The 16,272-nt window shown below is 46.4% G+C and overlaps 2 protein-coding genes across 8 annotated transcripts in view; one reads left to right on the top strand and one right to left on the bottom strand.

The window, feature by feature from the left end:
- LOC113217891 (alpha-tocopherol transfer protein-like) overlaps positions 1–16,272 on the top strand; it is a 38,157-nt gene that overhangs the window by 5,277 nt on the left and 16,608 nt on the right. The window lies entirely within an intron of this gene.
- Positions 1–16,272, bottom strand: part of LOC113217904 (alpha-tocopherol transfer protein-like) — a 33,611-nt gene that overhangs the window by 3,156 nt on the left and 14,183 nt on the right. Inside the window, exons 1-7 of one of the 7 annotated variants that reach the window (XM_026437990.2) lie at positions 13,787–13,933; positions 4,702–4,835; positions 4,435–4,591; positions 3,938–4,190; positions 2,924–3,034; positions 2,698–2,803; positions 2,014–2,615 (exon numbers count right to left, since the gene is read on the bottom strand). In XM_026437990.2, the coding sequence (XP_026293775.1) occupies positions 2,464–2,615; positions 2,698–2,803; positions 2,924–3,034; positions 3,938–4,190; positions 4,435–4,591; positions 4,702–4,834 (912 nt within the window). In that variant the 5' untranslated portion in view covers position 4,835; positions 13,787–13,933 and the 3' untranslated portion in view covers positions 2,014–2,463. Of the gene's footprint in view, positions 1–2,013; positions 2,616–2,697; positions 2,804–2,923; positions 3,035–3,937; positions 4,191–4,434; positions 4,592–4,701; positions 4,836–5,969; positions 6,167–13,786; positions 13,934–16,272 lie in introns of those variants that run through there. The other 6 variants (XM_052273829.1, XM_052273828.1, XM_052273825.1 and 3 more) reach the window with 6 other exon arrangements.

Here is a 16,272-nt window from a genome sequence, read left to right as displayed (position 1 = left end):
ATGAGGAGAAGAGGGGTCCCCTCCTCACCTCTCACCCGTGCGCCCGCCGAGTCGAGGATAGGCAAACCCGCAACACGGCGCGCAATGCAGAGGCTTGCCGACAAACTGACGCGTATCTTGTCGTACACCAGCGAACTGCGAAAAATGAAATGTCGGTGGTTGTGAGAAGTAATTTGAATATTGTTCGATAGTCCACTTCGCCACATCAGCAATGCGAGAAAGGCTCGCACTCTACTCTATGCCCGGGCTTAGCCGGGCCAACAGTGTTCAGAGATATCTCTCTACTCTACGGTCTTACCGGGCCTCACCGCAACAGCTGATAGCCCAGGGGAGGGAGGGGGGCATCGCACTCTAGCAGGGGGTATCGCCTCTGCGCTGAGAGAATACTCCACGCCACGGCGAGATGCTTCGTGGGGGGGGGGTAAACGCTACAAAACAACGAAACCCGCAGCAACTCAAAACATGCGAAAATCTTAGAAATACCCGAGATATTTTAGGAGCAATCTAAGAGGGGACCGAGAAATTTGACGACAGGAAAAGAAAAATCAACAATGCAACACGGGGTTGTGAGGGGTTTTCAAGAAAAGTTTTACAAACAAAAAATGGAGCGACCATCCGCAGTGGGAAAGCCGACCGTCAATTATTCTACCTAGCCTTTTTTGTCCATCCAGGTAGACACGCTAGTCGGCAGCGTGTCACACTAAGTTCGTGGAATGCACGCCATCCTGAAGGATAAGACTATGACTCACTTCAGGGCACCGGTGATGCGAAAAGAGATTCACCACCGGCGGCGCTTTTGTGGTCTGCCGTGTGTTAGTGTTTGTCGACGGGCGACAATTTACATCCGACCATCACCCACATGAATCAGCCCTACTGTTCAGTGTTATGAAGTGTAACACCACGGCACCCGTCTTAAACTCTGGAAACCCAAGTGTGTACTTGAATGCAGAATATTCTGCATACCTCGAGGGGGCAATAACTCCCTTTTGAAGTGTACGCGTGATTCCCGAAATGAATGATTCCCAGTGATTCCCGTCCACTTTTATTCATTTCTTAGGTTTTCAAGTGGTAGAAAACGCTTATTTCGACTACTTTGTACGAGTTTCACTAGTTTCCCGATTATTTTAAGCGATTTCTGTTGATTTTGATTAATTTTAATCCTGATGATTCCCCCTCGGCATACCTACATGTATGCAGAATATTCCGTGTACTTGGCAGTGTGTGTACTTGGCCACACTATCTCCTGCATACTTGCCAAGAACACAGAACATTCTGCATACATGTAGGTATGCAGAATATTCTTGCATTCAAGTACACACTTGGGTTTCCAGAGAATTCACTGTTATTCCGAATTCCAAGTTCGACAAATTTTATACAAATTGATGGAACAACGACCATAAAAGATTCTCACATTTTGATGCGCCTACAGGAGCGATAAATTACCGCTATACGCTACAGTCCGAACCGCACACAAATATGCAATTATGACAGCTAGAATGCTTTTCTAGGCTTTGGCGGGAAGAGGGTTTACTGCTACAATACTGAGTGTTGTAGAAAGTTAGAGGAATTAGGATCGGGATAGGCTGCATCCTCGTGCGCGAGTAAAAGTGTAAGCATTTATAAAATGTTCAAAAACATGAGCTGGGGTTAAGGGCCGATCGGTCAGTAGGCTCGGCTTTATAACCGTTATTTCTAGTATGGGTGGTGGCGGTCTGTAGGATAACCCAGTGCGCTAATAATAAAAAAGAACGTTTCCGTATAGATTTTTGTGTTCCATTTTTTAGAAAGCGAAAGTTCAGTGGTAAAATGCGAAAGTGTCGCAACAGACCAGTAAAAAACGATTTCGGGACGTTTTGACATCGAATTGACGAAAGGTGATTCGAAAATTGAAATCAAAAAGAACCGTCCAATATCAGCTCTCAGATCAGTGAAATATTGAACTCAGTCTTCCATAGTATCGTACCCTAAATGTCACAGTCAATTAGACGCTTTTCTTTCCAAGTGTAAAACAAGTTTAGATTTGAAAAGATTTATTGGGCGTTCTACTGATAATTTGATTTTCATGAAAATGTAGCTCATTTAACAATGAAACAACGAATGCAGCAAACTAAACAGTAATGTGATGTGTCCAGCACATTTCATTACAATGTCATAAATCTAGTAATGGAGAATATTGATCACAGTTTAAAAGAAGTATCAGGATCACAAAATTGCGAGGGAAAGTACGAGAGGAGGGTGATCGCACATTGAAGTGCGGATTATCTTAGTTACACATTCAATTAATTTTGCAAGATGAAAATAAAACTTAAACTTATGTTCAAAGTACCGCAGTGAGAAACGAAAAAATAATACAAAACAACGAAAAAACAAAAATGGTACAGACTGTTTCGTTTTGAAACAGAAAAAAGGCAGTGAAGCCAGTGAATTTAAAATAACGAATTACCAATAAACTAAATTTGTACTTTAGTCGATTGCTAAGGAACGGAATGAACCTTCCATAGTGTTAAACTTCGGAATCTTGCATTTGTCAGGCCGTTTCTTTTCATCTACACGAAGTGATTCCTCTTGTTTCAGCCATAGAGTGTACTTATCCACCATCAGCTTAACATGTGCATCTGAAAATTACAAAACAAAAGTGCGTTTATAACTAGATACATCTATAGTTGTTAGCATGATTGAACAAGGTTGTGAACTCACCATGAAGCTCCTTACAGAGAGGAGCTTTTCCACCATAATCAGCAGGCAGGACGCTCTGGGGGATAGTCTTGAACATGGTACTGAGGTCTTCTCCATGCATTGACAGCTACAGGCAAAACAAACATAATAAGACGTTGGTTATTTCAGTTATTTATATTGTCATTGGACAAAAAAAGTATTTAGTTGCCTCAAACTGGCAACCTAAACAAAACCATCACACGCGTACCATTTGCAGAAGCTCGCTTTTCACAAAGGGCTTAATGATGGTTAGAATCTTGTCAAACCACTTCACAGTATTGATAACGTGAATAGCCTTAAGCCGGCATGGGTGACATTCCTGAAAAAAAAATAATAATACAGAGTTAGGAAATGCATTGACATCACCGTTAAGTGTTTCTCTCTCTCTGTCTCTCTCTCTCTCTCTCTCTCTCTCTCTCTCTCTCTCTCTCTCTCTCTCTGCCTGTCTCTCGTTTTCTGTGCTTTGTAATTGGATCCAATCACAGTCGATTAAAATCATTGAAAAGTACTAATGGCACTCTCGTAGGACTTAATAGTCCCTTTGTACCTACTATGCAAAAAATAAATCAAATCAAATCCCTCTCTGATTCCAATGACTACGCAAATTTTACTACATCCACACGGAAGTACATTTTGAAGCGAGGGGACAATAACTCCTTTTTGATATGTACACATGATTCCCGAAATACTTGATTCCCAGTGATTCCCGTCGGCTAATAATCATTCCTTAGTTTTTCTCGAGTTTTCTAGTGGCAGAAAACGCTTGTTTCGACTAATTTGTGTCAGTTCCACTAGTTTCCCGCTTAGTTTAAGCGATTTCTGTTGATTTCTGTTAATTTTTTTCCTAGTGATTCCCAGGCAAGTGTACACATGATTCCCGGAGTTATTGCCCCCTCGTTTTGAAGGTATTTAACGTGCACTCTAAAAAACTGTTCATAGTGAACTTACAGTACCGAGTGTTTCTTTAACTACGTAAACTTACAGTACCGAGTGTTTCTTTAAATGCGTTGCGTCTTTGCCTACTCTATTTGCCGGAAAGTCACCATGGTCCCCGAGAGCCAAGCGAATATAAAATTCCGCCAATGTGGAGCGCATTCAGAGATACACCCGGCACACGCGCACTATCTGACGGAACGCCGTACAAGTAGGCAGCCAAACTGACACAGCAGACCGAACAGCACCTCACGCCAGGCGCGGCTGCGCCACTGCCTACTTCTTTTACCTGGATATAGTGCATGAACTTGCGGATGCCAGAGAGCGTCACGATGGCCAGGTGCGACAGAGTGATGCCACGCATGTCGAAGACGACCACGTAGCCGGGTATAACGCCGTCCTCGCTGAGGCGAACGTCGTTGAAAGCAAAAAACGACTTCATGCCCTGGAGCAGGTCGACGTGGGATGGGTCGAAGTCAGTCAGGCGGTAGAGCAGTACGCCGTAGCCCTCCTTGGTGCGCTCCGGACAAGCCACGAGCTCCCTGTGTGTTGATATAAAAGTTCAATCAGAAAGAGAAAATCATATCATGGCCCTGCAGGCGTGTGTGGTAATTATTATTATTAATAGTATCTTCATTATCGTTTTTTGTTAGCAGTTTTAGATGCTTTAGTCAGCCGAACAAAAGGCTTGATTTTACAAATTCTCAAAAATCACGAAAATGTGAGATTTAGTTCCGATTTCAGAGTTATCTCTGTAACTGCTCTAAAGCTAAACAGTGTTCTTACGCGACTCCGAAGACGTGTTTCAGGTCCCCGGATCGGGGGTCTTTGTCGCTGAACAGATAAGTTTCGTTGGTGCGCGTGGTGAAGTAACTGTCGATGGTCTTCTGGGTGCGGTCCTGTGCGTAGTTACAACTGTGCAGGAACAGGAGCAAGTGGTCATCTGCGAATTAGAACATATTGTGTCAATGTACGTTTTCAAATCTCACCCATAGGCTCTCATAGCGCTCGAGTTTGAGAGAGCTTTGGCAAGGCTAGATTCTCGATGCTCACCTGTGAGGGGCGGCAGGTGGGTTTGTGTGTTGACCCAAGCCCTGATGGTAGCCACATCCTTGTCCCGATCCGTAGGCTTCGGCACCCGATCAGGCTCCAGGAAGGGCTGCGGCAACTGTCCTATCGGCGCCATCCTAGACAACAAAATAACACACAAAACTTTACTTTTCGCCTTATTTTTTTAAACACACAAAATGAACATAATTTACAGCAGTAGAGATTTTGTTTAGGGGCACTGAAGGGAAGTGCACTGACTTTGAGAGTTGCTAATTGTTTGAACCAGTTGACTGCCGGTGTTTACACTGGAAATGCAAGTGTGTGAATGTCGCTCACCTGCAGGTGAGCGACATTCACACACTTGCATTTCCAGTGTAACCTCTTGCATTTTTTTGTCCATTTTTATTTTTAACTGTGATTATTTTAAGCTAATGGCAAATAATGCGGCGAGGCGAGTAAAACCGACAGCATTAAACAACCCCGTTGCTTAAACAGTCGGGGTCTCCGGCGGAGCTAGCTCGGGTCGCCGGTGGCACAACAGCTTATACACAGGGCACGACATGTACGCCCTTTTCCCTGGCCAGCCGCTTACCCCTACCCCCTCTCCACCTGTTTTTTTCCCGCGCATAGGTCAGCTTGCTTCACCTAGACGAAGACAAAGCCGAAACGAACCTCAGCACGCGTGGCCCGGCAGAAGGACTCGGTCAACAATGTTGATCCAATACTTGTAATTTTTTCTTGGTAGAATCAGCATGAAACTTTTGAATCAACTCAAGAGATCGGTATCATGTCAGACTTCCCCAAGCAGACGATGTCACCAATACGAGCAAAGGCTCCAGGAATATTAATTTTCGAAAAGATAAGAACAACAACGCAGCTTTTGCTGGCAAGTCTGCCTGACGTCAGCACCGCGGCCCGGACCTTGCCTAAGGAGTAGTAAATAGAGGGACGCGTGCGGTGAGGCGTTGCATTTCCCAACCGTTTGATTGCGCAGAGCCTGCACATCGAGACCGTTATCATATTCGTTTCCCAAACCATTCCTGCGATGCTTTTGTAGAGGCTTTGATAACAACAATTCCACCAATGTTCTTTAAAGCACTGGCGAGGCAAAGCACACCACCGCTAGCCAGCAACCTACGGGCCTAAGGGCAATCGTATGTCCAAACATGTACCTTGCATATTTACACTATGAACACAATCCTTGCGCATCCACGCTCTCCTTTTTTCCAGCGCATTTACCCGGAGAGGTACTTGATCAGAACGCCAATCACCTGTTTTACTGGGGCCGGACGGCTGGTCGTGCAGGGTTGAGCAACTCTGACCTGAATAACGCGTCCGCGAAACCCTCTGGGCTGGGCCAGCGGCCGCCGGGCCGGCTGGAGGACCTCGCCGCACCCCGCCGCGGCTCCAGACGAGCAGAACACCTCAACGCCCTGATCTGATCCGTCCAATCACCCAACCGTGCGCCAGTGTGCGCCCCGCGTCGGTCGACGCCCGACAGCCAACCTCATGCGCAAAAGCAAACTGCGTTATGACTTGAAGAAACATTTAATTGATCCCCTACAGCCCCCATCCCATTAGCATAGGTACAATGATGCTTTGATTTTTTTCACCATGTCGTGCAGCTTCCCTAAAGCGCGGTCTGCTCCGCGTCACACGACGCCGAGGCCGTGACGCTTGTGGAGGGCCAGCCGCTGACCTTGTCGTACCTTGACTCGGACCTGTTTCCTCCAGAAGGAGGAGGAACGCCCCGTGAGCTCACATATTATACCCCCTCCCCCTCTCCTCGCACTCGCCGGCCGTGGTGTTGTAACTCCAGGTCCCCCTGGATTCCAGCGGTGGTGGCAGGAGCTGCAGCCGCTGCAGTTTACCCCGTGACCACGCCCGTCTTTTCCTCTTTCTTTTTAGGATTCCCTTCGCATATTTTCTTTTTCCCAACCTTCGGATTAGCGAATTGAAAAACAAGCAATCGAGCAAGGCGAGTGGACGGTTCTGCAGCCTGGGTTATTGTGGTCTCTACTGAAAGCAGTCGTAGAGCTTGCTAACTGCACTCAGGAAGCCGTATTCTTGGTTCAAGACCGAAATTCTCTTAATCGAATGAAAAGCATTTTTCACTTTGCTCTGTATTCAATTAAGAGAATTTGGCTCTTGAACCAAGAATACGGCTTCCTGAGTGCAGTCAGCAAGCTCTAACAGCTTAAGGGGGGTCAGGACAAAATTTTGTCAATTCTAGGGCTCTAAAACCATGTGTCCTGTAGGGATATGGTGAGTGTGGGACTGTCCACAGGGTAAAGCATTTAACAATTGGTCTATTGTGACCATTTTCCAGGCTCAAAAAGTATCCTAACTCTCAAGAGTCACCCTGAACGACAATTCTAGTAAAGTGTTACAAAACAGTTAAAAATCTTGCGCGCAAGGTTTCTCGGTTATGGTTTGCACTACAACGCTGAAACTTTTCCTGTAAGTTAGTCATATGAATACCTAAAACTTGTCACAGGATTTTCTTGATATTCTCACTTGCTGATTTTTAATGACAAATTTAAGTTTCATGACCAAAATCGTGCCGTTTTCACCCCTATAACATTTTTTAAAAAATCAATGGGTAGGAATTTTGAAAAAATCCTGTGACAAGTTGTTGAAAATACTGTAAAAGTGAAGCCTGCAAAGTTTCATAGCTGTGGCGTTAAGGGTGTAGGAGAAACTCTGCGCGCAAGGTTGAAAAGTAAAGTTCAGAGAAAAACGCATCTGAAGTTGGCGTTAATGGGCAATTTCAGGTTTGACTCTTCACAAGAAAAAATCCCACGGTCACAATTTTTAGAATTTCTTTACAAACTAAACAGCTATAGACTCAGGAAGAGTCAGAGAATTTTTTAAAAAATAAAACCGAAAATCATTTTTTTTTGTCCTGACCCCCCTTAACAGCGTATACAAGGTATGTGTACGCATGTGCACAATTGACAATTATTCACAAGCTGTGTGTGGTTAAATTATCTGGCTGGTAGCCAAAAACCTTGTCGTCCACCTCGTCTCATCGTCTCATACTGGCCCTGCACCCCTTCCATCAAAACCAAGCCACCATGAAAACACATCGGACGACATAATTCTTTTTACGATATACTAGTAAATTCCGATAAAAAAAATAACCGATATTTATCAAGGGCTTTGCTAAAATGTACGCCCGAAATGACGTAAGAAAAGAAGAGCTTCAGCGGCAGTGCTAAGTGTCTCCACATCAAGTTGCATCGCGCGCCGCTACTCCGCCTGGCGCTCCAGCAACGTGCCCGACCTTGTTGCACGGGCCACAAGGTGCAGTCACGTAGCTGGGGCGAGGGGGCAATAACTCCCTTTTGAAGTGTACACATGATTCCCGAAATTCTTGATTCCCGGTGATTCCCGTCCGCTTATAATTATTACATAGGTTTTTCGGGGGGTTTTAGTGGTATAAAACGCTTATTTCGACGGATTTGTACTTATTTCTCTAGTTTCCCGCTTATTCTAAGCGATTTCTTTTGATTTTGATCAATTTTTATCCTGATGATTCCCAGACAGGTGTACACATGATTCCCGGAGTTATTGCCCCCTCGAGCTGGGGCGAGTGTGTGTGCGTGTGCTACTAAAATGTTTAAATGGTCTGGGTGACATTTTTGACAGTTCGAACATGAGGAATCGCACACCCGTGCATATCGCCTTGCCTTAACATTTTTCACTCAGAGAAAGGATTAATCTGGGCAGCTAAAAATATTATCTATGTATGGATACCTAAACCTTGCGGAGCCAAGCAACTAAAAGTTAGCGATGTTGTTCAACCGTTTTGCTCTAGAATGGCTTTAGAACAGTTAACTTTTCGTCGTACAGCTCCGAAAATTAGTTATTCTAATATAGCAAATGTTTTAGCAGCAATATAATCGTAACACTATACATTTTTATGAGTGCAGTAGAGCTCACATAGTTTAGAGAGCTGTCCCAATGTTAAACCTGCAAGAGTGTATAGGACGTCGGTGGTTAAATTGCTTTCACCAACCGACCGCACGCAGTTTGTTGTTTTTTTTCTCTAGTGGTGATTTCCGAAATGCCGCGCAATGGTGGACCAGCTAGGGGCCTAATTACACGTGCATTGCGGCGGTGTGGTAAGAGACTGGACTAGACTAGAGCGGGCTCGGTCCCAGTGAGGCGCTACTCCTCCGATAGCTGCGAGACAGAGAGAGAGAGAGAGGGGTCGTAAACATCGCAATATGACAACACTTTCCGGTAGGGGCAAGCAGGTGGTATTATTCTCAGCCGTGCGACAGGGCGCTGACTTTGCTGTGTTGCGGAAGGTGGGAAAAAATGTTACGGCACTAAAGTAAAGCAATTGTTATGGTACGAAATTATTAAGACTACATTAGCTGTCGCTTCAAACTAGGCTCATTCGATTACTTCGCAAAATTAATGGTGGCGTAAATCAGTATAAGACATACAGTTTCATTATTTACAGTCTAACTCTAAGGGGGCATTGCCCGCACAGTTTTCTTCTGGGATGCCTACTTAGCGTCCAAAATAAACGTATGGGAAGTGGGAGAAAGTTACGTCTTAGAGCATCTCCCACCCCACAAGCCGATTTCGGACGGGCGCCAAGTCGACATCCACAGGCGGGAGCAGTGCAGGACTTTGGTCTTACCCATGCAGTTTTAGGATGATATTAATATTTCCGCGGATATTTTGCCCATTCAATATATATTTCATACAATCAGGAGTGGTTGGGCTAAAAGCCTCAAATCGATAACACAGGAAAACGAATTGATAAGTCGAAAGAAGTATGTTGCGCAAGCTTCTTACAAAGTGTATGCACTGAGTACTACTTAAGATAACCAAATTAGAATCTCCCCTTCCTCTGGTTCAAACGTAATTAATCCGTGAGGCAACCGACCCGACCTCAGCGCCTTTTGTTCGGTGCTAACTGCACATTCAGCTGCCAAAAGCTGTTTTGACGCTCGCGACACCGCTGCAGACGACGCCGCCAGCACCCGTCGGCCTTCGAACACTTCTAAACAATACCGGGCCAGTGGCTCAGGAGACAAGGAAAAAAAATAGATTAGTTTTCTAATAGACGACTGTGCTGTCCGTCACGTGACCCCTGCGCGAGGACATGGCTTCCCAAAAACTTCTTGAAGCGTGTGTTGTAATGAGCACAGCTGTGGCGCGCGAACCAGCAGCGCGGCGCTTAGAGAGGACGAGGAGTTTCAATTCCCAGTTCTGCTAGGCGTTGGTCAACCCGCCACGCCACGCTACGCCATGCTACGCCACGCTACGCCAGGTTAGATGAGGCTAAGACCGCAGCCCAGCTGCCGCGCCATCGCTGCTGGAAATGCCCTATGCATGTAACCTCGCGCCGCTATACCCCCTCTGCACTGATGCAATTGCCAAAAAAAAACAGGCGGAGGAGTAGGCGACCGACGCAGTGCACCTCAAAAGCTTAAACAGCATGCAGGAAGAATTTCGATTCTATTTTTGATTTTCACTTGTTTCCCTTCGCCCCTTCCCCCAACCCTAGTCTTTTTGAGTGCATGAGTGTATATCTCTAATTTTAATTTAACAAGGGATTATTTCGTCAAAATGGATGTAAAAAACCACACTAAAAAAAGTGACCTTTTCCCAAAAAGATTCAATAAATGTATTGACAAATTGAAATGGAGTACAGCAGATGAGTGTACACACGCGTGAAAATGTGACAACAACTTATGATGAGCAATTAAAATTTAAAAGGTGAATAATGCTACAAACAAAACAACTGCGACAATGAAGGGGAATTCCCACATCCTGGGAGGTTCCAACAGACCGATATCCCGTACAGTTCATAGGAGAAGGAGGGGATAGAGATTAGAGGGGAAGCAAGAGAGGGGGCGAAAGATCCTTCGTCACTTCCTTCGTCCTGCCTAGCTAGCCGGCCGCGTACGTTTGGTATGTAACGCCCGGTAGCAGCGCACTATTTTGGCAAGATAGAGTACGGTTATACTACTGGCCTAGTTCAGCCTAGCGCTGCCCGAGTGCGACGACTGCTTTCACTGTGAGCGAGCTCAGCCCTCAGTCATCGTAAACGCGATACGGTGGGGCCTCAAAAACATTTCGTGAAAATGACACCTTTCGCTTACACTGTCGAAACTATTTACAACCGACGCGAACGCTCAGGAAAGACATAAAAAGCAAACATCATGTCTGGTGAGCTAGTACTACAAGAAGTGTGTACCAAATTCGAGGGAGAGATCATTGGCGGGCGCAGTCGCGACCCTGGTGACGCCGATACCTGTACCTGTACACAGCAACGCCTCCACGGCGATAACCATCGCCCTGTAATCGCGGGGTCGTGCAGGTGCTCCCTGCTGGCGCCGCCGTTGCGCTGTTCGTATTTCGCTACTCCGGAGCTAAAATAACATATTCGCAAGCCTTCCGCAAAATGCGCGCCTCGGCGGCACAGCAATCACTCCCTAATGACGACGCGCGCGTGCGGCGCACGGGGCGAAGCTCATCCGTGCGGACAGATCTGGCCCTGAAAACTCAACAGCTCGTGACTGTTTCCTCTCAGACGCACAACTTTGGAAAGTTGGTGACAATTTGGGTTTCCTCGTGGAAAAAGCTATCAAACGAGCTACTATGTGATAGGGTTCAAATCGGCCTCTAGGATAAAATGGTGAATGTTACTAAAATATTCGGAAGAATTACGGTGGTGGTAGTGCAATGCAAATTGCTAAGTGCACAGTGCTAAGTTCAGTGAAGTTTTTGAAAAACATCGTAGATTAACACTAGGTTTTCAAAAAGCTAGTACGTAGTCGACAGCGCCAACGATCGAGCCCTGCCCTGCACGAGCAAATATCCCTCCCATCGCCTGGATACGCGACGCACAATGTATGAATGAGCAACGCAGAGCCAACTGCAATCGTTATGCAAATAAGACATAGCACCACGAATGGGAAGCATCTGTGCGGTTTTCTGCCGCCGCACCGGAGAAGAACGCTAAAGTAAAAGCCATATCCTTGCAGGCAGACCCTGTCTCCGCGATTCTCACGTGCCACGTCCATTATAGCTTGCATAAGTTTCCCATCGCTCTAAAGGTGCAGACGACGATTAGTTATCGACGACTTAACCGCGTCTTTTTCCGAGTCAACGTTTGTAGAAAATAAAAGTCAACAAGTAATTGATTGCGGCGTTGCTACGTCGACCCAAAACGGAACTAGAGAGGGTGCAAATAAAGACGCACACGCTGATTTTAGCGTCCCCCAACGAATCAGTTTAGGTCCAGGAGCCGGTCGCCCCCGCAAAAGGCGGCAGCAGCGGTGGCAAAGGGGGTGCCAATGACTCAGACCTAGTGACCCCTTTCTCCGACGGCCTCTGCTGCGCCGCGTTGCAAAGGAGGAAATTAATTGCGATTGCCAAACACAATGGCGAACCCAGTCGACGAGGAGAAACCAAAGAATGGCAGCAACAGCGCCTCTTAATTTTGGTGTGAAAAAAATGTAGACGCATCTCGGTCTGAAAGACATTATTTCTTTTTCTCGCGGAGCTTCGACGCACGGACGGACCCAGGCGTACAGGACCATGCTATGTGACTCCACGATACAACGCTGTGTGTGAAGTTGAAGGTGAGCGGCTGGCCGCGCGTGCAGCGGCTGCGCCGTTCAGGTTGCAGCGTCTCGCGGAAGGCGTGGCTTTTAATCAAAAGCGAAGTGGACGCCCGCCTGCTCGGGCGGGCCCATAGTCATTGCATGGAGTCATTTGCGAATGAGATGTACATCCAGGTCTATTGATGGGCATTCCACGACCTGCAATTCCTCAGCTAAAATGGGCTCACAAACATCACTCTCACCAACTATACAAAAATAAAACAAACAACTGCTGCACTGATAAACTAAGTGTTCAACTTCTCAACACTTCGAAGTGTGCAACTGCAAGTTAAATACTTGCAAGTGTGCAACTGCAAGTTTAATACTTGCAAGTGTGCAACTCGGTAGGTGTGCACTTGCAAGTGTGCAACTCTTCGGTTGAGCACTTCATACACAGTAAGCGTCCAATCTAAGGAAGTGTTCAACCGAGGAGTTGCACACTTGCAAGTGCACACCTACGCAGTTTAACACATGCAAGTGCACTACAACGGAGTTGCACACTTGCAAGTATTCAACTTGCAGTTGCACACTTAGAAGTGTTGAGCAGTTGAACACTTAGTTGATCAGTGTGCGTTGGACCACACTATACTTGTACTTGGAGTATTAAAGAATCAGACCAGTAAAGAAACAGTTTTTGAAAGTCGGTGACAGTGATGTTTATGAACATAACACTTCGTTTGACATTCAAGAATTCTAAAATGGTTCTTCACATATCACTGAAACTTAGCATTTAATTATAGGGATGCTAACGTCTTTTGGCAAGAGACGTTGAAGGTCACATCGTTAGTGTCAATAAGTGTTTCACTATGGGGAGAAACGATGAGGCAGAGAAAGTTCGGACAGTGAGATTTTGAGGCATACCCCGCCCCGCCTCGTTGAATGCAAGCAGAAGGCCTTGCCCTGGTTGCTGACCGCCCATGTCCCCCGTTTTCAGACGGCAGAAAGGATACGGTTCGGAATGTCGCCCGTTCACTTTGGCGTTAGATCCCCCGGTGTTGCCGTGCTGTCAGATACGTGTCGAGACGCCCGCGGGCCGCTACCCCTGCCGCAGTGTGGACCGGACCCGGCCGCTGAGCTGAACCCCGGCAAACCGATACATATGCCAAATAACTCTCATAATACCTGTCTTGGAACCGGACGCGAGAACATCAACAGCAGTCGGATATGGAGACGGGGAAAAACCAAACCGATTCTCGTTTGCTTTGTCTTGTCGTAGGCTAATCCTAGCAAAGTGATATGCTGATCTCAAAATAATCTAAAATGAGTGTTAACGTTATCACCACAACACAAAGTGCTGCTACCTGCTGTCGTCTGAAACAGTGCGAAAGCGCCAGCCAAGGAATAAAATAAGGAAACACAAGTTTTCTGGGCGAATAATGAAGCTGGTGACCGCGAAATAATCTGACAACTCCCTTTGAATGGAGGGGCTCCTCAGTCACTGTCACTTCACTCACTTCACTCGGCACGGCTCGCAGCAAGTGATCCCCGCAGCTGAGAGTAGCACTCGAGCACGCGGGCCCGCGACAGACACTGATCCAGCCAACAGGCCAGGCGGCTGCTGCTGCTGCCGCCGCCGCCGCCTGGGGCCCACCGCCCCACCCCGCCCCTCGGCGCCGAGCTCACCTGGCCGCGGAGGGAACGGGGCAATGGGGGTCCCCCTTGACCCCTTCTCCCTCCGCACCGCGCTCGCGCGTACGCGCTCACACACACACACACTCACACACACTTTTACAACACATTGCTCACCTTGGGGTCTCTGGCTGGCCAGTGCACCGCGCGGAGATGCAGGACGCCGCCCGAATGTCTCCTCCTACTTTCTAAGATGTGTGCACTCTCATCAGAGTCGTGCAAACATATCTTATAAGTTTCTGCGACAAAGTTGTTTGGCGGCTGTGCGCTATGTTCCATTACTTTGACAACGTCTGTCTCAGAATATGTAATTTTAACCAAGTTCAGTAACCTGTTTGCAGGCTTAAATATGGTCAATTATTTTCGTGGTGCAGACGTAACACTCAATGTAATTAAAATCAAAAACAGGTAATTATGAGAGGAAAGCCAAATCCACATACACTTAACGTTTGGCCCGTATCTAACGAGCCCGCAGGCTCGCACACGCAGGTACAATCCCAAGTTCTCCAGCACCGGAGTGGAGTCCGGGATGCATTCAATGTTGTGACGCAACAGGGTCGAATAACAAAGTCTTCACGGCGCGCGATCCGTTCGCGCTGGAGGGGGGTGGAGCAGAAGAGGGCAAAGAGAAGGGGGAGAGAGGGGGGAGAGAGGGGGGAAGAGACAGAAAGAGAAAGGGAGAGAGAGTGAGTGAGAGAGAGAGAGAGAGAGAGAGAGAGAGAGAGAGAGAGAGAGAGAGAGAGAGAGACTTGCCATGGCACGCCACGCTGTCTGAGGGCCTGTCTGCTTGCACTACACTCTCTCATTCTTTCAGTAAGTAAAATCTAGACCAATCTTTTTTTTCCTTTTCAAAAGGCAGCCTTGCGCAGAGTGCAGAACCGACGAACATCGCAGAGCTTTGGACGGAGCTCCAAACAAAAAGTCTTTACCGCGGCACTTATTGGCTCCCGACACACAACTCTACTGACCCTCTTCACCTTGAAGTGCCAGTCCCCCTCCCCTTACTGCTCCCCAACAGTGCGATTTTAAGATAATCTTCTCGTTCAATTCTGGAAGTATGTTTATCTGTGAGGCCCTCATGGACCGATAAAATCTTGCAAATAATCACCTTGTAATAATGCCTGAAGATTTCTGGGCAACATACAGGATGGCAAATTGCTTGAGTAGAAAACCGAAGGGCATATCAACGCAGAAATAAAGAAACGTTTCAGTGGCACCTGAAGATAGCTTCGGCTTAACTGATGGATGAGGAGATAGTAAAACCGGGATCAGACTCGATTTTCACCAAGATAAACAAAACAAAGCCCTATTTGTTTCCAGGGCGGCTTATATTTGGTAAGCGGTTTTTTCGTAAATCTGTGGTAGTGGTTTACTCCATGTTCATCCCGAGGTTCTTCCTGCTGCGCTGGTGTTAACCCCCGCCACCCACTCGGTTCAAAAGCGAATTTAGCTCCGGCCAGGGCGACCAGGCCTGGGCCTCACAAAATGAAAGGAAACTTAATCAGGCCACACGAGACCCAGCCATGCCAAGTCGCAACTTTAATTCACTTTCTTTTTGCTTCCCGTTTCTCCACGAGGAGGGGTCGAGGAGCCATTGTGACTCGTGGGAGAATGACTCCATTCGTCAACTTGCAGAGACGCCCCATTTTTGATCACAGCCGTCGCGGCACGTATGTCTCTTCTTTCTTACATACAAAAACCATTGGAATTGAAATTGTATAAGAGTATCACTTATCAAATGTTGATTTGGAGCAGTAAAAATTGACATCAAATTGTGAAATTTCCACTTGACATAACAATGTGCCATACGCATATTTCAACTTAGTTTTAACAGTTTACTTCCATTTATTAATTCAACTCAATGCAGTACGAGTGACGCCACTTTTATACCCAGTTTTCGAACCCGCTCGCTTAAGGTGACACAGGACTGAAACTGGCATACACCAGGTATTTCAAGTTTAAAATCTAAATGCGAATTAAATAAAAAAAAACCTAAGCTTACGCTAACGTGGAAGCAGATGATATAGCATTCTGTTAATTTTCTGTTAATTTTATAATCGCTAAGAATAAAATTGAAAGTGATATTGTGTATTGTAACAAAGGGAAGAGTTTTTTATGTACTTGAAAATCTGAAAATTGCGTGTAGTTTTTGTGGACAAGTGAAATGTGTCCGTGGTCGGGTTGGTTCGTAAAACTGGTCATGCGCATGTTGGTGGTTTTTGGGACCACGGACTCCGTCCATCCTTTGGGGGCTCTAATATAGACGTAAATAGTGCTTGAAGTTAATTACGTCGCATAGGTAATTACAGGT

This window comes from Frankliniella occidentalis, unplaced genomic scaffold (assembly GCF_000697945.3).
Source record: "Frankliniella occidentalis isolate FOCC.00 unplaced genomic scaffold, Focc_3.1 Scaffold304, whole genome shotgun sequence".
NCBI classification, from domain to species: domain Eukaryota; kingdom Metazoa; phylum Arthropoda; class Insecta; order Thysanoptera; family Thripidae; genus Frankliniella; species Frankliniella occidentalis.
This window is presented reverse-complemented; position numbering and strand designations above follow the sequence as displayed.